Below are 23922 nucleotides of genomic sequence, written 5' to 3'. Positions count from 1 at the left end.
TATAGTCAGCAACGCAGACATACAGTCAGTAACGCAGAGATACAGTCAGAAACGCAGAGATACAGACAGTAACACAGAGATACAGTCAGAAACACAGGCATACAGTCAGAAACACAGAGATACAGTCAGCAACACAGGCATACAGTCAGCAACGCAGTGATACAGTCAGCAACGCAGACATACAGTCAGCAATGCAGTGATACAGTCAGCAACACAGAGATACAGTCAGTAACACAGACATACAGTCAGCAACGCAGTGATACAGTCAGCAACGCAGACATACAGTCAGCAACGCAGACATACAGTCAGCAACACAGAGATACAGTCAGTAACACAGAGATACGGTCAGCAACACAGACATACCGTCAGCAACGCAGACATACAGTCAGCAACACAGAGATACAGTCAGCAACACAGAGATACAGTCAGTAACACAGAGATACGGTCAGCAACACAGACATACCGTCAGCAATGCAGACATACAGTCAGCAACGCAGTGATACGGTCAGCAACGCAGTGATACAGTCAGCAACACAGGCATACAGTCAGTAACGCAGTGATACAGTCAGCAACACAGAGATACAGTCAGTAACACAGAGATACAGTCAGAAACACAGGCATACAGTCAGCAACACAGAGATACCGTCAGCAATGCAGACATACAGTCAGCAACGCAGTGATACAGTCAGCAACGCAGACATACAGTCAGTAACGCAGAGATACAGTCAGTAACGCAGAGATACAGTCAGCAATGCAGACATACAGTCAGCAACGCAGACATACAGTCAGCAACGCAGACATACAGTCAGTAACGCAGAGATACAGTCAGCAATGCAGACATACAGTCAGCAACGCAGACATACAGTCAGCAACGCAGACATACAGTCAGTAACGCAGAGATACAGTCAGCAACACAGGCATACAGTCAGTAACGCAGAGATACAGTCAGCAACACAGGCATACAGTCAGTAACGCAGTGATACAGTCAGCAACACAGAGATACAGTCAGTAACACTGAGATACAGTCAGAAACACAGGCATACAGTCAGCAACACAGACATACCGTCAGCAATGCAGACATACAGTCAGCAACGCAGACATACAGTCAGCAACGCAAACATACAGTCAGCAATGCAGTGATACAGTCAGCAACGCAGAGATACAGTCAGCAACACAGGCATACAATCAGTAACACAGAGATACAGTCAGCAACGTAGTGATACAGTCAGCAACACAGTGATACAGTCAGCAACGCAGAGATACAGTCAGCAACACAGAGATACAGTCAGCAACGCAGACATACAGTCAGCAACACAGATACAGTCAGCAACGCAGTGATACAGTCAGCAACGCAGACATACAGTCAGCAACGCAGACATACAGTCAGCAACGCAGACATACAGTCAGCAACGCAGACATACAGTCAGCAACACAGAGATACAGTCAGCAACACAGAGATACAGTCAGCAACACAGAGATACAGTCAGTAACGCAGAGATATAGTCAGCAACACAGGCATACAGTCAGTAACGTAGAGATATAGTCAGCAACACAGGCATACAGTCAGTAACGCAGAGATACAGTCAGAAACACAGGCATACAGTCAGTAACACAGAGATACAGTCAGCAACACAGGCATACAGTCAGTAACGCAGAGATATAGTCAGCAACACAGGCATACAGTCAGCAACACAGAGATATAGTCAGCAACACAGAGATACAGTCAGCAACACAGAGATATAGTCAGCAACACAGGCATACAGTCAGTAACGCAGAGATACAGTCAGCAACGCAGAGATACAGTCAGCAACACAGAGATACAGTCAGCAACACAGTGATACAGTCAGCAACACAGACATACAGTCAGTAACGCAGACATACAGTCAGCAACGCAGTGATACAGTCAGCAACACAGAGATACAGTCAGTAACACAGAGATACAGTCAGTAACACAGGCATACAGTCAGTAACACAGAGATACAGTCAGTAACACAGGCATACAGTCAGCATTTGTAACTGGAGCCACCTCCTGCACACATTCTGGTCCCGGCACCGGAAATGTTCTCGGCTTCCCACGAGGAGCAAATCAAAGCTTTGAGCTCTCCTTTAAATTAAACCTTTGGAAGATGCTTGATATTAGATTAAATTTAATTCTCTATGGTTTTTCTTTCCTTGTTACTACCAGGTATTGCCCTTACAGATTATAAACTATGAAAAGTATTTTGTGATAAAAGTTGTGAAGACTTACCGACTTTGCCCATTACTTTCCAATCAGCTCTCTCCCTTGTATCATCAGCTGCAGCAGGGCAAGACCCCCCTGTAAATATGTAAAAGTTATAAAGCAAGGAGAAAAAGCAAAGAGCATCCCTTCCCGTTCTGCACTGAATTCCCACTCTGCTTCAAATTCCCAAGTTTCAAACTCACTCCGGCTGTGCCTCACTGCAGATGTGGCCTCTCCCACTGCTCGTGTGCAAAGCTCACTGTGAACACACTCAAGAAACTCAACACCCCTCCCAAGAAAAAACAGTCCACTTGGTTGGTACCCCTTGCATCACCTTGAGCATCCATTCCTCCATCACTGGCACACAGTAGCAGTAGTGTGTGTCATCTACAAGATTCACTGCAGCAACTCACCAAGGCTCCCTAGACAGCACCTTCTAATCCTGTGACCTCTACCAACTTCGAAGGATTGGGATGGCAGACACATGGGAACACCACAACCTAAACTAAATAATGAGGACGAGGGTTCAAGTATATGGAAAATTAGAACATTAAAATTAAAGAAGTTCGGAGTGCAGGTTCATGGTAAGGATTTTAAACTAGTTAAAGGGGCTGAGGGCTCATAGTGACCACAATATGACAGAATTTACCCTGTGATGCTCGATCAATGACTCCAAAAGCGAGATTGGACGACAATTGAAGGCTTTATTGGACTAGATGTTTCCCCCAGCAGCGCAGGTACAGAATGCAGCAGCTGGGGAGACACAGAGTCTTATACTCCGCCTTAATGGGCGGAACCAGCAGGCAGGCTTCACCAATGATCTTGCTGTCTCAGTACCTCCCACATCAATGGTCTTACAACCTCAACCTGGGTACCATAATACCCCTAATACCGACTACCACACCCAGCCATTTGAGGGAGAAGCTGGAATCAGATGTAAACGTTTTACAATTAAATAAAGGTAACTGCAAAGACATGAGGTAGGAGTTGGTCAGAGTTGGAAGGGGAGTCTAGCAGGGAAGACAGTGGAACAGAATGGCAGGAGTTTTTGGGGGTTATTTAGGAGGCACAACAGAAATTCATCCCAAGGAGGAGGAAATAATCTAAGTGGAGGACAAGGCATCCATGGCTGATGAGGGAAGTCGAGGACAGCATAAAAGGAAAAGAAAAAGCGTACTGAGTGGCGAGAATTAGTGGGAAGCCAGAGGATTGGGAATCATTTAAAAGCAAATAGAAGATAACTAAAAAGGCAATAAGGAGGGAGAAGATGAAATATGAAGGTAAGCTAGCTAGTAATATAAAGGAAGATTGCAAGAGCTTTTTTTTGATATATTAAAGGGTAAGAGAGAGAAGAATAGACATTGGACCACTGGAAAATGAGGATGGATAAGTCATAATAGAAATCAAAGAAATGGCAGGGGAACTGAATAGTTACTTTACATCAGTCTTTATGGTGGAAGACACCAGTGGGATACCAGAACTTCAAGAGAGTCAGGGGGCAAAGGTGAGTGTAATAGCCATCACTAAGGAGAAGGTTCTGGGGAAACTGAAAAGTCTGAAGGTGGATAAATCACCTGGACCGGATGGACTACACCCCAGGGTTCTGAAAGAGATAGCTGAGGAGATTGTAGAGACATTGGTGATGATCTGTCAGGAATCACTGGAGGCAGGAAGGGTCCCAGACAATTGGAAAATGGCTAATGTAACATCGCTGTTTAAGAAGGCAGAGAGGCCGAAGACAGGAAATTATAGGCCGGTTAGCCTGACTTCGGTTGTTGGTAAGAATTAAGAGTCCATTATTAAAGATGAGATCGCGGAGTACTTGGAAGTGCATCGTAAAATAGGACTGAGTCAGCTCGGCTTTGTCAAAGGGAAGTCATGTCTGACAAATCTGTTAGAATTTGTTGAGGAAGTAACAAGGAAGTTAGACAAAGGAGAACCAGTGGACATGATTTATTTGGATTCCCAGAAGGCCTTTGACATACAGGAGGCTGCTAAATAAGTTAATAAGAGTCCATGGTGTTAGGGGCCAGGTACTGGCATATGGATAGAGGATTGGTTGACTGGCAGAAGCTAGAGAGTGAGGATAAAGGGGTCTTTTTCAGAATGGCAGCTGGTGACTAGTGGTGTTCCTCAGGGATCAGTGTTAGAATTAGAATTAGAATTAGAACAGTACAGCACAGAACAGGCCCTTCGGCCCTCGATGTTGTGCCGAGCACTGATCACCCTACTCAAGCCCACGGATCCACCCTATACCCATAACCCAACAACCCCCATTAAACTTATTTTTTTTTAGGACACTAAGGGCAATTTAGCCTGGCCAATCCACCTAACCCGCACATCTTTGGACTGTGGGAGGAAACCGGAGCACCCGGAGCAAACCCACGCACACACGGGGAGGACGTGCAGACTCCGCACAGACAGTGACCCAGCCGGGAATCGAACCTGGGACCCTGGAGCTGTGAAGCATTTATGCTAACCACCATGCTACCGTGCTGCCCCAAGTTGTTGGGACCACAACTTTTCACAATATATCTTAACGATCGGGAACTGAATTCCTCTTCCTCTTTCCTGATATTGTTTTCAACTGGAACTGAACTCTGAAAAATAAATTTACGTAAACCCAGAACATCGTACACTGTTTCAAAATGATTGTGGTGCCAGTAACTGTTGGAAACTATGGAAATATTGCAGCCAATTTCCCCCACAAAATCCCACTAAAGTATTGGGATAAACAGTCAGTTAATTGCTTTAGTGGGGTTGGATAAGGAAAACATATTTCCAGCTCTCCCTTGAAAGGCGTATTTTTGAAAATGCACCCATTCACTGGGCTGGGAGAGGATGACATACCCACTCAAAGACAGCGCACCAACCCCCACGCCCACGTCAGCTCGGCCAAGCTCAGCTCGGAGGGCGTGCTACCAGAGATGAATATAAGGTCGGTGTTGGATAAAACCAACTCCTCAGCTCAGCCCTGGTCCCCTCCCCCTTCCCTGGTGACCAGGATTTGGGGCCTTGTCAGTCTCTCTCTAGCTCGACTACAAAAAGCAAAAAATGTTTTTGTCAATACCCCTGCTGCTTGGCACTTTTTAATGGTCATTTTAATTGTTTTTTTGCTGAGTAAGTGTTTATGGTTTCTTCATACGTTAACATATTTATCAAATTCATGTTTAATGCTGAGCTAAACCAGGTGTGGGGCATCTGTTGCTGAGGTTCTTGCTGATGGGCTGAGAGGCTCCCAGGAGTCTGATTGTTTTTGCAGGTCTGCCAAAAGTGTTTTCTCTGCAAAGTGTTCGACATGCTCAGCACATCTGGCAGTCAGAGATGAGTGACGGTCTGTCAGAATTAGAGCATATTCTGGAGCTGAAACATTGGGCGCGAACTAACAGTTCTGCCCAGTAAATGTCATGAGTGGGTGGAATCTGTTAGTCCTTTTTAAATTCCTCTGCCAGACTGGTCAGATTCCGCTGGTGGATCTGTGTCCAGTCAGCGACAATCTGGATCCCCAGGTAGCGGAATTTGTTTTGGGCGATTTTAAAAGGTAGGCCCACTAGCTCTGCCCCTCCCCCTCTCGGGTTCACCAGGAAAACTTTGCTTTTGCCCAGGTTGAATTTGTAGCCCGCGAAGGCGCCAAACTCTCCCAGGAACTTCATGATCCCTTTCATGCTGTTTTGCAGGATCGAGATGGAGAGGAGCAGGCCATCAGCATAGAGCTGAGACTCTGTGCTCTCTGCCTCCTCTTCGGATTTCCCTCTAGTCTCCCGCCTTTCAAGGGCGATCGCCAGCGGCTCAATTACCGCTGTTTGGTCAGCTTCTCAAAGAACTCAATGAGGTTTGTGAGGCACGACCTACCCTTCACAAAACCATGTTGACTATCTCTAATCAAATTATTCCTTTCCAGATGATTATACATCCTATCTCTTATAAACCTTTTCCCACAACAGAAGTAAGGCTCACTGGTCTATAGTTACCGGGGTTATCTCTACTCCCCTTCTTGTACAAGGGGGCAACATTTGCTATCCTCCAGTCCTCTGGCATTATTCCTGTAGACAAAGATGACTTAAAGATCAAAGCCAAAGGCTCAACAATCTCCTCCCTAGCTTCCCAGAGAATCCTAGGATAAATCCCATCCAGCCCAGGGGACTTATCTATTTTCACACTTTCCAGAATCGCTAACACCTCCTCCTTATGAACCCCAAGCCCTTCTAGTCTAGTAGCCTGTATCTCAGTAGTCTCCTCGACAACTTTGTTTTTTTCCTGTGTGAATACTGACGAAAAATACTCATTTAGCACCTCTCCTATCTCCTCGGACTCTACGCACAACTTCCCACTACTGTCCTTGACTGGCCCTACTCTTACCTTAGTCATTCTTTTATTCCTGACATACCTATAGAAAGCTTTAGGGTTATCCTTGATTCTACCTGCCAAAGACTTCTCATGTCCTCGCTTGGCTCTTCTTAGCTCTCTCTTTAGAGCCTTCCTAGCTAACTTGTAACTCTCAAGCGACCCAACTGAACCATCACGTCTCATCTTCACATAAGCCTCCTTCTTCCTCTTGACAAGTGTTTCAACTGCTTTAGTAACCCATGGTTCCCTCACTCGACCACTTCCTCCCTGCCTAACAGATACATACTTATCAAGGACACGCAGTAGCTGTTCCTTGAACATGCTCCACATTTCCATTGTGTCCATCCCCTGCAGTTTTCCTCTCCAGGCGATGCATCCTAAGTCTTGCCTCATCGCATCATAATTGCCTTTCCCCCAGCGGCCCTGCGGTATATACCTATCCCTTTCCATCGCTAAAGTAAACGTAATCGAATTGTGGTCACTATCACCAAAATGCTCACCTACCTCCAAATCTAACACCTGTCCTGGTTCATTAGCCAGTACCAAATCCAATACGGCCTCGCCTCTTGTTGGTCTATTTACATACTGCATCAGGAAACCCTCCTGCACACATTGGACAAAAACGGATCCATCTAAAGTACTCGAACTATAGTGTTTCCAGTCAATATTTGGAAAGTTAAAGTCCCCCATAACAACTACCCTGTTATTTTCGCTCCTATCCAGAATCATCTTTGCAATCCTTTCCTCTACATCTCTGGAACTTTTTGGAGGCCTATAGAAAAGCCCTAACAGGGTGACCTCTCCTTTCCTGTTTCTTAACTCAGCCCATACTACCTCAGTATTCGAGTCCTCATCAAATGTCCTCTCAGCCACCGTAATACTGTTCTTGACTAACAATGCCACCCCTCCCCCTCTTTTACACCTTCCCTGAGCTTACTGAAATATCTAAACCCCGGCACCTGCAACAACCATTCCTCTCCCTGCTCGATCCATGTCTCCGAAATGGCCACAACATCGAAGTCCCATGCCGCAAGCTCACCCACCTTATTCCGGATGCTCCTGGCATTGAAGTAGACGCACTTTAAACCACCTTCCTTCCTGCCGGTACACTCCTGCAACTTTGAAACCTTACTCATGACCTCACTACTCTCAGCTTCTTGTGTACTGGAGCTACAATTCAGGTTCCCAATCCCCTGCCGAACTAGTTTAAACCCTCCCGAAGAGCATTAGCAAACCTCCCCCCGAGGGTATTAGTACCCCTCTGGTCCAGGTGTAGACCATCCTGTTTGTAGAGGTCCCACCTACCCCAGAATGAGCCCCAATTGTCCAGGAATCTGAAACCCTCCCTCCTGCACCACCCCTGCAGCAATGAAATTGATGAATATTTGATACAGAAGGAAGTTTAAAAGGTAAGGGGAATAAAACTAAGCAAATATTCCTTCTGAGCTCCAGCACAGATGTGAAAGAGTAAACAACATTTCTTGTGCTGTATAATTCTGAAAAGGCCCAGAGATCTTTGAGGGTTCAGGAATGTCTGTTTCTGTTATTGCATTAGAGATCATTTATGGCATTTTGTGTATGCAAATATTCATGAACAATACTGCAGCTCCCTGAAGGGCTCCCTAAAGGGTACAGAGGAGATTTACCAGAATGTTGCCTGGTATGGAGGGAAGATCTTATGAGGGAAGGCTGAGGGACTTGAGGCTGTTTTCGTTAGAGAGAAGAAGGTTAAGAGGTGGCTTAATTGAGGCATACAAGATGATCAGAGGATTAGATAGGGTGGACAGTGAGAGACCATTTTTCCTCGGATGGTGATGTCTAGCACGAGGGGACATAGCTTTAAATTGAGGGGAGATAGATATAGGACAGATTTCAGAGGTAGGTTCTTTACTCAGAGAGTAGTAAGGGCGTGGAATGCCCTGCCTGCATCAGTAGTGGACTCGCCAACACTAAGGGCATTTAAATGGTCATTGGATAGACATATGGACGATAAGGGAATAGTGTAGATGGGCTTTAGAGGGGTTTCACAGGTCAGCGCAACATCGAGGGCCGAAGGGCCTGTACTGCGCTGTAATGTTCTATGTTCTATCTCCTCAACAATGGTCAGCCTTCTGGGGGCTCATGTGAAACTGCTTGCCTGCACCCTCACGTGTCTTAGAGTCAACCTTCACCCTGCGCTCCTGCTCCCCCTCCCCCACCAGGCATCACTGAGCCTCTCTGGACACCAGTTAGTTTGTTTGTGTGAAATGAAGGTCAGGGTCCGATGGAAGGTGGGAGCAGATTTCATACAGAATCATAGAACCCCTACACTGCAGAAGGAGGCCACTTGGCCAATTGAGTCTGCACCAACCCTCAAAGAGCATCCTACCTTGGTCTACTCACCCACCCCTGTAGCCCCATAACATAATCTGTTCAGCTCTGGACACTAAGGGACAATTGACCATGGCCAATCCCCCCAACCCGTACATCTCTGGACTGTGGGAGGAAACTGGAACACCGGAGGAAACCCACACAGACACGGGGAGAACCTGCAGACTCCACACAGACAGTGACCCAATGTCGGAATTGAACCCAGGTCCCTGGTGCTGTGAGGCAGCAGTGATAGCCACTGTGCCACCGTGCTGACCTTCTGCTTCCAGTCAAATCATGCTCACCCTTGCAGTTTCAGATTTCTACTTGCATACAAAACTTAGGAAAAGAACACAAACTTAGTGATAAATTATTTATTGATAAAGTATTAAGTAATGGAGAAAAAATAACTTTTGACACTTTATTGTTACATTATTCTTTATTCTTCCACTACTTGTACCACCTGACACACTTGTCCCATTCCATCCTCATTTTCAAAAGGAATTGATCACTAATTATTTCATCTCCTTTGCTATTTGCTTCCTTTACTTTGAAGAGGCAGTGTGGGCCTTTGAAAGGATATGTGTTAATCAGCTGTTTGCTTTGTGTCACTTCACAGTCCTTGCTGTCTTCATCCTGACTAACTGATGCTGTGCTGTCGTGTATATTCTCCTTCCAACAGACATGGGACGGGATTCTCCGACCCCCCGCCGGGTCGGAGAATCGCCCGAGGCCAGCGTCAATCCCTTCCCCGCCGTGTACCGAATTCTCCGCCACCCGAGAATCGGCGGGGATGGGAATTGTGCCGTGCTGGTCGCCGGGCCCCCGCAGCGATTCTCCGGCCGGCGATGGGCCGAAGTCCCGCCGCTGACAATCCTCTCCCGCCAGCGTGGATTGAACCACCTCTGGTACCGGTGGGATTGGCGGCGCGGGCAGGCGCATACACATATACACATACCTGCCGATCTGACCCTGGGGGGGTGCCCCCACGGTGGCCTGGCCCGCGATCGGGGTTCACCAATAGGCGGGCGGGCCTGTGTCGTGGGGGCACTCTTTTTCTTCCGCCTTCGCCATGGTCTTCACCATGGTGGACGCGGAAGAGACCCCCTCCCCTGCGCATGCATCGGGATGACGTCAGCAGCCACTGACCCTCTGGCCAATGGCCATTCACGCCAGCCGGTGGAGCGGAAACCACTCCGGCGCGGGCCTAGCCCCTCAATGTGAGGGCTTGTCCCCTAAAGGTGCGGAAAATTCCGCACCTTTGGGGAGGCCCGACGCCGGAGTGGTTGACGCCACTCCAATATGCCGGAACCCCCGCCCCACTGGGTAGGGGAGAATCCCACCCCATGCTCTGGGAAATATTTGCACCTGAGGTGAATGGCAATGGGTTTACTGCAAGATGTTGTAACAAATTATATTTCGAAAAGTCCAATTCACTTTCTTCTTCCAATTTGCTGTGTTCTTTCTAGCTTTGGAAGAATTACTTCCCATTGTTGTTTGTCATTTTTGTCATTTGAAAAAATATATTTTTATTGAACATTTTTTGATAAAGACAAAACGATAAAACAAACAATAGTACACCCCCCTGAAAACCCTGCACCCCCTCCCCAACAACTGATGGTGTCTAGCTCTTTAAAATATAAAATAAACGGCTGCCGTCTTTTGCAGACCTCTCAAGCGTACTTGATTTTCTCAAGGTATAAGGGGCGGTATTCTCCCCCCCCCCCCCCCCCACCGCCGGGTGGGAGAATCGCAGGGGCACCGTGTGAATCACGCCACACCGCCCCGACACCTGCACGCGATTCTCCCACCCCCCACCCCGAAACCAGCGCCGCGCGAATCTTGCCTGGCCGCTCGGAGAATCGCCTCAAACGTCGAGCGGTGATTCTCCGGCCCGGATGGGCCGAGCGGCCGCACGTAAACGGCTGAGTCCCGCCAGCGCCATCCACACCTGGTCGCTGCTGGTACTCATCGCGAAGGCTTGGGGGCGGCCTGTGGGGGGGGGGGGGGGGGTCCATTCCCGGGGGGGGGGGGCCTCTGATGGGGTCTGGATAGGAAAAGGATAGGAAGACACCCAGGCAATCTGGAGTGGGGGGCTTCTGCGAGGTGGGGGGAGGGTCGATTTGCGGTGTGGGGGGTGCCAGCCATAGGACCTCGCTATCGGGTCACCTGCACAAAGTGGCAGGCTGATATCGGGATTCACTCGGGAGTCCATCAAATTCCACACCCTGCATAGGCATGGAACCCTGAATTACTTTATCAATATGTTTTAGTATTTTATACACCTCCATCAGATCCCCTCTCATCCTTCTAACCTCCAGCGAGTATAAACCCAAACTGTTCAATCTCTCCTCATACGTCAACCCCTTCGTCCCTGGAATCAATCTGGTGAACCTCCTCGGAACTGCCTCCAATCCACCACATCCTTCCTCAAATAAGGAGACCAAAACTGGACACAATACTCCAGATGGGGTCTCACCAACACTCTATACAATTGCAACAACACTTCTCTACTTTTATACTCCAGTCCTTGTGCAATAAATGCTAATATTCCAAATGTGAGGTAATGCGTTTTGATATGTCTAACATAGAGGGGAAATATACCGTAAATGGCAAAACTCTGAGGAACATAGGAAGACAGAGAGATCTGGGTGTGCAAGTCCGCAGATCTCTGAAAGTGGCAACACAAGTGAAATTATTGTCACAACAAGGCTTCAAATGAAGTTACTGTGAAAAGCCCCTAGTCGCTGTGGTGATATGCATCACTGTAGATACACAAGGGGTTAATGTAAGTACACGTAGACTAGATAGACACCAGAGGGAGAACCAGAGACATGGATTAAGGGTTATGGTGTTCGGGCCGTAAAATGGAGCTGAGTCCACAAAAGATCAGCCATGATCTCATTGAATAGTGGAGCAGGCTCGAGGGGCCAGATGGCCTACTCCTGCTGTTAGTTCTTATGTTCTTATGTTCTATCCATGCTACTACTTTACCCTTAATGCCATTCATATTTATCTTATGCAGCAACCTTTTGTGTGGCACCTTGCCAAAAGCTTTCTGGAAATCCAGATATACCACATCCATTGGCTCCCCGTTATCTACTGCACTGGTAATGTCCTCAAAAAATACCACTAAATTAGTTAGGCATGACCTGCCCTTTGTGAACCCATGCTGCGTCTGCCCAATGGGACAATTTCCATTCAGATGCCTCGCTATTTCTTCCTTGATGATAGATTCCAGCATCTTCCCTACTACCGAAGTTAAGCTCACTGGCCTATAGTTACCCGCTTTCTGCCTACCTCCTTTTTTAAACAGTGGTGTGCCGTTTGCTAATTCCCAATCTGCCGGGACCACCCTAGAGTCTTCAGCCGGTTCATACGCACACTTGCTACTGGTGCCTGATAGAGCAACCGCACCCAGTCAATAAAGCCCTCACCAAACCCAAACCTTCCCAGCACCTCCCACAGGTTATTCCACTCCACCCGATCAAAAGCCTTCTCCGCATCCATCACTACCACCACCTCCGCCTCTCCTCCTTCTGAGGACATCATAATAACATTCAAATGCCTTCGAACATTGGCCTTGAGTTGCCTGCCCTTTACAAATCCCGTCTGGTCTTCCCCTATCACCCCTGGGACACAGTCCTCTATCCTTGTGGCCAGTATCTTAGCCAGCAGTTTGGCGTCCACATTCAGTAGAGAAATCGGCCTTTATGACCCACATTGCTTCTCCCATTTCAAGATCAATGAAATCGAGGCCTGTGACATTGCCAGGGGGAGGACTCCCTTCTCTCTTGCTTCGTTAAATGCCCTCACCAGCAGTGGGCTCAATATCTCTAAAAACTTCTTATAGAATTCCACCGGGTAGCCATCTGGCCCCGGGGCCTTGCCCGACTGCATGCCTTCCAGCCCCTTGATTATTTCCACAATCTCAATTGGGGCTCCCAACCCTTCCACCAGATCCTCTTCTACCATCGGAAGCCTCAACTGATCCAAAAAATTGCCTCATCCCCTCCACCCCAACCGGGAGTTCCGACTCATATAATTTACTATAAAAGTCCTTAAACACCTTGTTCACCCTCGCTGGGTGCAGGACAGTATTCCCGCCTCTACTCTTTACCTATCTCCCTGGCCACCTCCCTTTTCCTGAGCTGGTGCGCCAACATTTCTGCTTGCCTTTTCCCCATACTCATAAATCACCTCCCTTGCCTTCCTTAACTGTTCCACTGCTTTCCCTGTGGCCAACAGCCCAAACTCTGCCTGTAACCTCCACCGCTCCCTCAGTAGCCCCGTGTCCGGGGTCTCTGAATATCTCCTATCTACCTGGAGTATCTCCTACACTAATCTATCCTTCTCAGCCCGTTCTGCCTTTTCTCTGTGGGCCCGTATTGAGATCAATTCCCTTCTGACTACTGCCTTCCGAGCTTCCCAAACTGTTGCTGTGGAGACCTCCCCCGTATCATTTGTTTCCAGGTACTTCTGGATGAACTTGTTAACCCGCCCACAGACCGCCTCGTCCGCTAACAACCCCACATCCAGTCTCCACAGCGGGCGTTACCCTCTCTCCACACTAACCCGTAGATCCACCCAGTGCGGGGCATGATCTGACACTGCGATTGCCGAGTACTCCGTATCCACCACCTGCGGTATTAGAGCCCTGCTCAGAACAAAAAAGCCGATGCGAGAGTATACCTTGTGGACAAGTGAGAAAAAGGAAAACTCCTTCACCCCTGGTTGTGCAAACCTCCATGGGTCTACTCCCCCCATCTGTTCCATAAAACCCTTCAATTCCTTTGCCCCAACCAGCCTCCTCCCTATGCTGGATTTTGACCGGTCCAATTCCGGATCAATGACTGTGTTAAAATCTACTCCCATGATCAGGTTATGTGACTCTAAGTCTGGGATCTTACCTAAAACCTGCCTCATAAATTCCACATTAGAACATAGAACATAGAACAGTACAGCACAGAACAGGCCCTTCGGCCCTCAATGTTGTGCCGAGCCATGATCACCCTACTCAAACCTACGTATCCACCCTATACCCGTAACCCAACAACCCCCCCTTAACCTTTCTTTTATTAGCACACTACGGGCAATTTAGCATGGCCAATCCACCTAACCCGCACATCTTTGGACTGTGGGAGGAAACCGGAGCACCCGGAGGAAACCCACGCACACAGGGAGAGGACGTGCAGACTCCACACAGACAGTGACCCAGCCGGGAATCGAACCTGGGACCCTGGAGCTGTGAAGCATTTATGCTAACCACCATGCTACCCTGCTGCCCATGCTAAATTGCCCGTAGTGTCCTAATTCGGAGCATGTATGTTCACGAGTACCACCCACATCCCCTCCAGCTTCTCACTCACCATTATGTACCTACCCCCTTGTCTGACACAATTCTCTCTGCCTTGAAAGCCACTCTTTTGTTGATCAAGATCGCAACTCCTCTGGTCTTTGAGTCCAACCCTGAGTGGAATACTTGGCTAACCCACCCCTTTCTCAATCTGGTCTGGTCTGTAACCTTTAGGTGTGTCTCTTGTAGCATTGCCACGTCCACCTTCAGCCGCTTCAAATGCGCAAACACATGAGCCCACTTGACCAGCCCATTCAGCCCTCTGACGTTCCCTGTAATCAGCCCGGTCGGGGGGCTTCCCCCTGTAATCAGCCCGGTCGGGGGGGCTTCCGGTCAGGGGGCTTCCGGTCGGGGGGCTTCCGGTCGGGGGGCTTCCGGTCGGGGGGCTTCCGGTCGGGGGGCTTCCCCCTGTAATCAGCCCGGTCGGGGGCTTCCGGTCGGGGGGCTTCCGGTCGGGGGGCTTCCGGTCAGGGGCGTCCGGTCGGGGGGCTTCTCCCTGTAATCAGCCCGGTCGGGGGGATTCCGGTCGGGGGGCTTCCGGTCGGGGGGCTTCCGGTCGGGGGGCTTCCGGTCGGGGGGGCTTCTCCCTGTAATCAGCCTGGTCGGGGGGATTCCGGTCGGGGGGCTTCTCCCTGTAATCAGCCCGGTCGGGGGGCTTCTGGTCGGGGGGCTTCTCCCTGTAATCAGCCCGGTCGGGGGGGCTTCTCCCTGTAATCAGCCTGGTCGGGGGGATTCCGGTCGGGGGGCTTCTCCCTGTAATCAGCCCGGTCGGGGGGGCTTCTCCCTGTAATCAGCCCGGTCGGGGGCTTCCGGTCGGGGGGCTTCCGGTCGGGGGGCTTCCGGTCAGGGGCGTCCGGTCGGGGGGCTTCTCCCTGTAATCAGCCCGGTCGGGGGGATTCCGGTCGGGGGGCTTCCGGTCGGGGGGCTTCCGGTCGGGGGGGCTTCTCCCTGTAATCAGCCTGGTCGGGGGGATTCCGGTCGGGGGGCTTCTCCCTGTAATCAGCCCGGTCGGGGGGCTTCTGGTCGGGGGGCTTCTCCCTGTAATCAGCCCGGTCGGGGGGGCTTCTCCCTGTAATCAGCCTGGTCGGGGGGATTCCGGTCGGGGGGCTTCTCCCTGTAATCAGCCCGGTCGGGGGGGCTTCTCCCTGTAATCAGCCTGGTCGGGGGGATTCCAGTCGGGGGGCTTCTCCCTGTAATCAGCCCGGTCGGGGGGCTTCCGGTCGGGGGGCTTCTCCCTGTAATCAGCCCGGTCGGGGGGGCTTCTCCCTGTAATCAGCCCGGTCGGGGGGGCTTCTCCCTGTAATCAGCCTGGTCGGGGGGATTCCAGTCGGGGGGCTTCTCCCTGTAATCAGCCCGGTCAGGGGGCTTCCAGCACCCCCCCCCCGACGTCTAGCCATCACCCTTTTTAGGCTAGCCTCTAGCTCGCGCCCTCCACCTCCTCGAGCCGCCCCTTGGGCATTCACCGTTCCTGGCCTCTCATTTGTCCCCTAGTAACAGTTCCTCCCCTGTCAGCAAAGCAGCTCTTCCCCCCTCTCTATCCACCCCCCCCCCCCCCCGCCCAGCAACAACACTAGAAACCCAACCCCCCAAGTCAAACTCCAGCTTAACACCTGCTCACCCCCAACTACGCTTCCGAGAGTCAGCTGACCCATGCTGATTTGATAGCGCCCACCCCTGGCCCCAAGCAGTCTGTCTCCCCATTGTTCTCTCCCCTCTCCCCCCACTTGGACAAACATATTAAATGTATCACATTCCCCAGTAAACAAACATCAGGAAAAAGAACAGTAAAGAAACAGCCACTTTAGAAAAAAAAACAAAAAGCAGAAGCAATCCCAAAGCCCATCCCCCCTCTAACCAGCTCCCTGTAAGACAAAGTTACCTTTAGCCACCCAAACAGCCCCTTATTACACATAGCACTACTTATACAGCCCAGCACAACAAATCACCGCCACAGTACTTCTCCAAGAGTTCAGTGTCTTTTAATTAGTCTCCAGCCTCTTTTTTAATAAAAGTCCATATTTCGTCCGGTGTTTCAAAGAAGAAGTCCCGTTCCTCATGTGTGACCCACAGACGGGCTGGGTACAACATCCCGAACTTAAACCCCTTCTTAAAGACGGTCGTTTTTGCCCAATTAAACCCAGCTCGCCTCTAGGCCACCCAGGCCCTGATAAATGCGCAGCTCACAATTCTCCCACTTGCTGCCCTGTTCCTTCTTGGCCCACCGTGTTCCTTGTCCAGGAATCGGTGTAAGCGTACCACCATGGCCCTCGGCGGCTCGTTCACTGGGGCTTCCTCGCACGCTCTATCCACTTCCAGGGGCCGAGAGAAAGCCTCAGCCCCCATCAACTTCTCCAACATGCCGTCACAAATCCTCGCATCCGATCCCTCACTGCCTTCTGGGAGGCTGACAATTCTGAGATTCTGCCTCCTGGACCTATTCCCCAGGTTCTCCAGCTTCTCCTGCATTCTTTTCTGGCAGTTGTTTATCATCTCCAAGGATGGTCCAAGGATGTGCAGGTTGGGTGGATTGGCCATGAAAAATTGTCCAAAATTCTATGATTAACCTAGGACAAAAGTTCGGTGCAACATCGTGGGCCGAAGGGCCTGTTCTGTGCTGTATTTCTCTATCTATCTATCTCCACCTTGGTCTCCAACACGGTTATGTTCTCCTCGTGCTCGGACACCTTTTTCTCCGCCTCCTGGATTGCTCTCCTGTGGGTTTCCTGTGACGGGTTTCTCCCCTACCCGGCGGGGCGGGGGGTCCCGGCGTTCCGGAGTGGCGAGAACCACTCCGGTGTCGGGCCTCCCCAAAGGTGAGACTTCTCAGCACCTTTAGGGGCTAGGCCCGCGCCGGAGTGGCTCCCGCTCCGCCGACCGACGCGAATGGCCTTTGGCGCCCCGCCAGCCGGCGCGAACATCTGGCCAAATGGCCTTCACCGGTCGGCGTGAGTCCGCGCATGCGCCGGTGCGTCAGCGGCTGCTGACGTCACCCTGGCGCATGCGCAGGGGAGGGGGTCTCTTCCGCCTCCGCCATGGTGGAGGCCGTGGCAGTGGTGGAAGAAAAAGAGTGCCCCCACGGCACTGGCCCGCCCGCCGATCGGTGGGCCCCGATCGCGGGCCAGGCCACCGTGGGGGCACCCGCCGGGGTCAGATTGCCCCGCGCCCCCCCCCCCCCCCCCAGGACCCCAGGGCCCGCTCGCGCCGCCTGCTCCCGCCGAGGTGGTTTAACCCACGTCAGCGGAAGAGGCCTGACGTCGCGGGCCGGAGAATCGCCGCGGGGGGTCCGCCAACCGGCGCGGCGCGATTCCCGCCCCCGCTGATTCCCGGGTGGTGGAGAATTCCGGCCACGGCGGGGTCGGGATTTACGCCGGCCCCGGGCGATTCCCCGACCCTGCGGTGGGTCGGAAAATTCCGCCGCTGATTCTGAACCACTTGATCAATCGAAGCCTTAATCGTGTCCTTCTTGTCCTTCTTCAGCTTGCTGAAGCAATCTTCGAAAAACTTCACCAGCTGCCCCCCATCGAAAACTGTGCCGTCTCCCCGCGGCCCTTACTCTCCGCCATGCTTTCCCGCGTTACCAGCTCTGCTCGCGTCTTCCTTGTAGAACTTTGTCTTCTCACACGGCCACTTCTGGTCCAATTCTCCATACACCGGAGGGCGATTTCTCCTTACTGTCTCACTCTTCACCGATTTATCCCATAAAAACCAGGGGAAAAGGTCCAAAAGTCCGTCACAGGCGGGAGCTATCAAATGTGCGACCTACTCCTCCATGGCCACCACCATCGGAAATCCTCAATCCCCCTGTTTATGAAACCTAACACACCATATGCCTTCTTAACAACCTTATCAACCTGGGTGGCAACTTTGAGGGATCTATGTACGTGGACCCCAAGATCCCCCTGCTCCTCCACACTTCCAAGAATCCTGCCTTTGACCCTGTATTCAGCATTCAAATTACACCTTCCAAAATTAATCATTTCACATTTATCTAGGTTGAACTCCATCTGCCACTTCTCAGCCCAGCTCTGTTTCCTGTCAATGTCCTATTGTAACCTGCAACAGCCCTCGACACTATCGACAACTCCGCCAACCTTCGTGTCATCAGTAAACTTTCTAACCCACCCTTCCACTTCCTTATCAAGTCATTTATAAAAACCACAAAGAGCAGAGGTCCCAGAACAGATCCCTGCGGGACACCACTGGTCATCGACCTGCAGGCAGAATACTTTCAATCCACTACCGCTCACTGTCTTCTTTCAGCCAGCCAATTCTGTATCCAGACAGCCACATTTCCCTGTATCCCTTACTTTCTGAATGAGCCTACCATGGGGAACCTTATCAAATGCCTTACTGAAATCCATATGCACCACATCCACTGCCTGACCTTCATCAATATGTCTCGTCACATCCTCAAAGAATTCAGTGAGGCTTGTGAGGCATGACCTGCCCCTCACAAAGCCATGCTGACTTTTTTTTTCCAAACTATTTTTTTCTAAATAATCATAAATCCTATCTCTCAGAATCCTTTCCAATATTTTGCTCACCACAGTCGTAAGACTGATGGGTCTGTAATTCCCATGGATTTCCCTATTCCCTTTCTTGAACAGGGGAACAACATTCACCTCCCTCCAATCATCCGGTACTACTCCAGTGGAGAGTGAGGACGCAAAGATCATCGCCAAAGGTGCAGCATTCTCCTCCCTCGCTTCCCATAGTAACCTTGGGCATATACCGTCAGGCCCAGGGGACTTATCTATCCTGATGCTTGTGAAAATTTCCAGCACATCCTCCTTCTTAATATCAACCTCTTTGAGTCAGTTAACCTGGTTCACACGGTTCTCATAGGCAACAAGGTCCCTCTCTCTAGTGAATACAGAAGCAAAATATTCATTTAGGGCCTCCCCATCTCCTCAGACTCTAGGCACAAGTTCCCTCCACTATCCCTGATCGGCCCTACTCGCACTCTGATCATCCTCTTATTTCTCACATAAGTGTAGAACGCCTTGTGGTTTTCCCTAATCCTTCCTGTCAGGGCTTTTTCATGTCCCCTTCTAGCTCTCCTCAGTCCATTTTTGAGTTCCTTCCTGGCTACCTTGTAACCCTCTAGAGCCGTGCCAGATCCTTGCTTCCTCAACCTTACATAAGCTTCCTTCTTCCTCTTCATTAGAAGCTCCACTTCTCTTGTCAGCCAAGGCTCCTTCACCTTCCCATTCCTTCCTCGTCTCAGTGGGACAAAACTATCCAGCACTCGCAGCAAGTGCTCCTTAAACAACCCCCACATTACTGTTGTGCATTTCCCCAAAAACAATTGTTCCCACTTTATGCTCCTCAGCTCCTGTCTGATGGTAGTATAATTTCCCCTCTCCCAATTAAATACCTTCCCATATTGTCTGTTCCTATCCCTCTCCATGACTATGGTAAAGGTCAAGGAGTTGTGGTCACTGTCACCGAAATGCTGTCCCACTGAGACATCTGACACCCGGCCTGGTTCGTTGCCGAGCACCAAGTCCAATATGGCCTCCCCCCCTAGTCGGCCTATCTACATATTGAGTCAGGAATCCTTCCTGTACACACCTGACAAAATCTGCTCCATCCAAACCATTTGCACTAAGGAGGTTCCAGTCAATATTAGGGAAGCCGAAGTCTCCCATGACAATAACTCTGTTACTTCTGCTCCTTTCCAAGATCTGCCGCCCAATCTGTTCCTCCATCTCTCTGCTGCTACTGGGGGGTCTATAGAAAACTCCCAATAAAGTGACTGCTCCTTTCTTGTTTCTGACTTCCACCCATACTGACTCAGTAGACAAACCCTCCTTGACTACCTCCTTTTCTGCAGTTGTGATGCACACCCTAATTAACAGTACCACACACCCTCCTCTTTTACCTCCCTCCCTATTCTTCTGAAAACATCTAAACCTGGAACATCTAACAACCATTCTTGCCCCTGTGAAATCCATGTCTCTGCAATGGCCACAACATCGTAGTTCCAAGTACTGATCCATGCTCTAAATTCATCTCCCTTACTCCTGACTCTCCTTACATTGAAACAGACACACTTTAACCCATTCCACTGAGTGCAACTTTGCCCTATCAACTGTCTATCATTCTCACAGACTTGTTTCATACTATTTCTGCCTGTTCAACAGCTACCCTATCCTTGATCCATAGCTCTGGTTCCCATCCCCCTGCCAAACTAGTTTAAACCCTCCCGAAGAGCTCTAGTAAACCTCTCACCCAGGATATTGCTGCCCCTCCAGTTTATGTGCAATCCGTCCTTCATGTACAGGCCCCACCTTCCCCAGAAGATATCCTAATGATCCACATATCTGAAGCCTTCCCTCCTGCACCAGCCCTGTAGCCACGTGTTCAGCTGCACTCGCTCTCTGTTCCTTGCCTCACTTGCACGTTGCACCGGTAGCAATCCTGAGATCACTAGTTTAGAAGAATGCAAGATTTAATTGAGGTTTCGAAGATGATAAACATTGTTGACAAAGTAGATGTGGAGTGGAGCAGCATGGTAACACAGTGGTTAGCACTGTGGCTTCACAGCACCAAGGACCCGGGTAAGATTCCCGGCTTGGATCACTGTCTATGCGGAGTCTGCACGTTCTCCCCGTGTCTGTGTGGGTTTCCTCCGGGTGCTCCGGTTTCCTTCCACAAGTCCCGAAAGACGTGCTGTTAGGTATTCTTCTGAACATTCTTGCATTCTTCTAAACACGAGCGTATGGGCCTAAACTGCTCAATCTTGCTTCATAAGACAAACCTCTCAACTCTGAACTGTCTCTAATGCAACTACATCCCTCCTCAAATAAGGGGACCAAAACTGTACACGGTACTCCAGGTGCGGTCTAATTAATGCCTTGTACAGTTGCAGCAACACTTCTCTACTTTTATACTCTATTTCTTTAGTTATAAAGGCCAAAATTCAATTTGCCTTCCTTATTACCTGCTGTACCTACATGCTAGTTTTCTGCGATTCATGCACAATGACACCCAGATCCCTCTGCATGGAAACTCCCGGTGGGATGCTCCATTTTGGACATTCTGAATTCTCCCTCTGTGTACCCGAACAGACGCCGGAATGTGGCGACTAGGGGATTTTCACAGTAACCTCATTGCAGTGTTAATGTAAGCCTACATGTGACAATAGAGATTATTATTATTAATTGTGGGACAAGAGAGGTCATAGTTTAAGAATAAGGGGTAGCAGATTTAAAATAGAGATGAGGAGAAATTATGGGTGGGATCCTCCCTCCCGGCAGACGGCCAATGGGGTTTCCCATTGTGGCCACCCCCACGGCCAATGGGGTTTCCCATTGTGGCCACCCCCACGGCCAATGGGGTTTCCCATTGTGGCCACCCCCACCACCAATGGGGTTTCCCATTGTGGCCACCCCCACGGCCAATGGGGTTTCCCATTGTGGCCACCCCCACGGCCAATGGGGTTTCCCATTGTGGCCACCCCCAGGCCGTCAGGAAATCCCCAGGAGTGAGTGCGCTGCCGGAAAGGCGGAGGGTCCCGCCAGCGGAGAACTCCGTCGTACCTCTCTCAAAGGGTTGTGAATCTGTAGAATTCGCTATCCCAGAGAGCGGTGGATGCCAGCAGTTTGAATACGTTTAAGGAGTTAGACAGATTTCTAATTAGTAATAGGTTGAAGGTTATCGAAAACGTCCAGGAAAGTCGAGTTGAGGTCAAGATGAGATCAACCATGATGGATTGAATGGCGGAGCGAGTCTGAGGGGCTGAGCTCGAGGGGCTGATTTGCAAAATCCTGCTCCTAGTTCTTATGACAGAAAACATTCTCTCACCATCTATCCTGTCACTGCCTCAGAATCTCATATGTTTCAGTAAGATCACCTCTTATTCTTCTGAACATCAATGAGTAAAGGCCCAGCCTGCTCAACCTTCCACATGAGGCAATCCCTTCAGCCCAGGAATCAGCCTCGTGAACTATTTCCAATTGTTTCCAGTGAAATGACTGCAGCTGTGGTTTAACCTGCCCGGTACAGTTGTAGCAAGTTATCCACTTCCCAACTTTTACTCTATCCCCATTTTGATAAAGGCCAACATTCCATTTGTCTTCCTAATTTTGCAATGTTCCTGCATGCTGATCTTTTGTGATTCATGTACAAGGGCACCAATCATTCAACACTTTCTTTTTATTTAATAATATTCAGCTTTTCAATTCTTTCTGCCAAAGTTAACCTCACTTTTTCCCACATTTCTATCTGTCAAAACTTTGCCCAATCAATATCCCTTTACTGACTTCTCACAGCTTGCTTTTATATCTATCTTTATATCAACAACAAATTAGGCTGTTGTCTTTTCATTCAAGTTATTAATACAAATTGTAAATTGGCAAGTTCACAGTCTTTATCCCTCTGGAACCTCTATTGGTTACATTTTGCTCACCTGAAAATGACCCATTTATCCCGACGCTGTTTTCCTGTTTGTTAGCCAATCGGCTAAGTGTATATATCACCCCAACACCAGGAGTTCTTACCTTGCACAGAAACCTTTTATGTGGCACTTTATTGAATGTCTTTTGGAAATTTAGGCACATTTTATTTATTGGTTCCCCTTTATCCAGTCTGCCCAATCAAAAGTCAGCAGCTCAGAAGCCTTTGCTGAGCCAATAGAGGGATGAGCGCTGCTGAGGCAGCGAGGATAACAAGATGGCACCTCCATCTTGAGGCACCTTCGACGGTTTCTGCTCATTTTTCTGCTGGGGCCAAGCAGATAGGTCCTGACATTTGGAGAGGGGATCCCCTTAGCAGCTCCCTTCTTGGATCTTGGAGACTCGGGTTGCAATGGACTTCCTGAGACCATAGAAGCTGCCTCCATGCAACTTGCAGCCTCCCATGTGACGGGGACTGCTCTGCTCCTGGCAGGATGCAAGTGGCCAGGGAAGGTGGCCCTCAGTTGTGGGTTTCCCACCACCACTCGCTGGTCAGCTGAGCTGCTACCTTTCCTGCCACTGGAAACTGCCCAGTGGTTGGACTGCATTGGGTTGCCCTCCAGACGTGGCGCTTTGGCATTTATGTTCCTTGTTGCCCCACCTCGGCAGCTGTCATCTGGGGAGTTCAGTAAAACCTGGTCCATTGGTTAAAGTTCCAGTTTAAAGGTGTGAAAGTTTGCATTTCATTCACCTCATTCTAGTGTATTGGTGTATTGTTGCTGTATTGTTGCTGTATTGTTTTTCCTGTCATACTGAAAGAAAGATGTTCCATGCCAATGATGTCCTTTCCTTACTGTATTTCAGGGTAGGAAACCTGGTTATTTTTCCTTCCTGGACCCTTTCTCTCCTGGTGTTTGGCTCTTCATGGTTCTTGCCTATCTTGCAGTCAGTTGTGTTCTCTTCCTTGTAGCCAGGTATAGTCACATGGGAGTCCTGTGAAACCATTGTTTGTTTTATTAAGTCCCTCCATTTGTACATTAATGTCTTTATGTATTTGATATTTATTATTTTCTAAGTTTTAATATCGGCTAAAGTGATGGGTTTGACTAAATCACACCTAATGGAACAAGAGCTGAAGAGCTCTTGTCAATGGTCATTATGATTTGTATAAATCTTCTTCACTTATAGGCAACATTTGGGCAACACAGAAAACTGCTGATGTTCTGATATGTAGTTGATAGCTTTTGACC

The 23922-nt window shown here is 49.6% G+C and overlaps 1 protein-coding gene across 1 annotated transcript in view; it reads left to right on the top strand.

The window, feature by feature from the left end:
• The window catches only part of grik4 (glutamate receptor, ionotropic, kainate 4), a 229077-nt gene that overhangs the window by 175099 nt on the left and 30056 nt on the right, over window positions 1-23922 (top strand). Inside the window, exon 15 of the mRNA XM_038778816.1 lies at window positions 23537-23646. Coding sequence (XP_038634744.1) covers window positions 23537-23646 — 110 coding nt within the window. The remainder of the gene's footprint in view (window positions 1-23536; window positions 23647-23922) is intronic.

The sequence above is a fragment of the Scyliorhinus canicula genome, chromosome 19, assembly GCF_902713615.1.
Source record: "Scyliorhinus canicula chromosome 19, sScyCan1.1, whole genome shotgun sequence".
NCBI classification, from domain to species: domain Eukaryota; kingdom Metazoa; phylum Chordata; class Chondrichthyes; order Carcharhiniformes; family Scyliorhinidae; genus Scyliorhinus; species Scyliorhinus canicula.
This window is presented reverse-complemented; position numbering and strand designations above follow the sequence as displayed.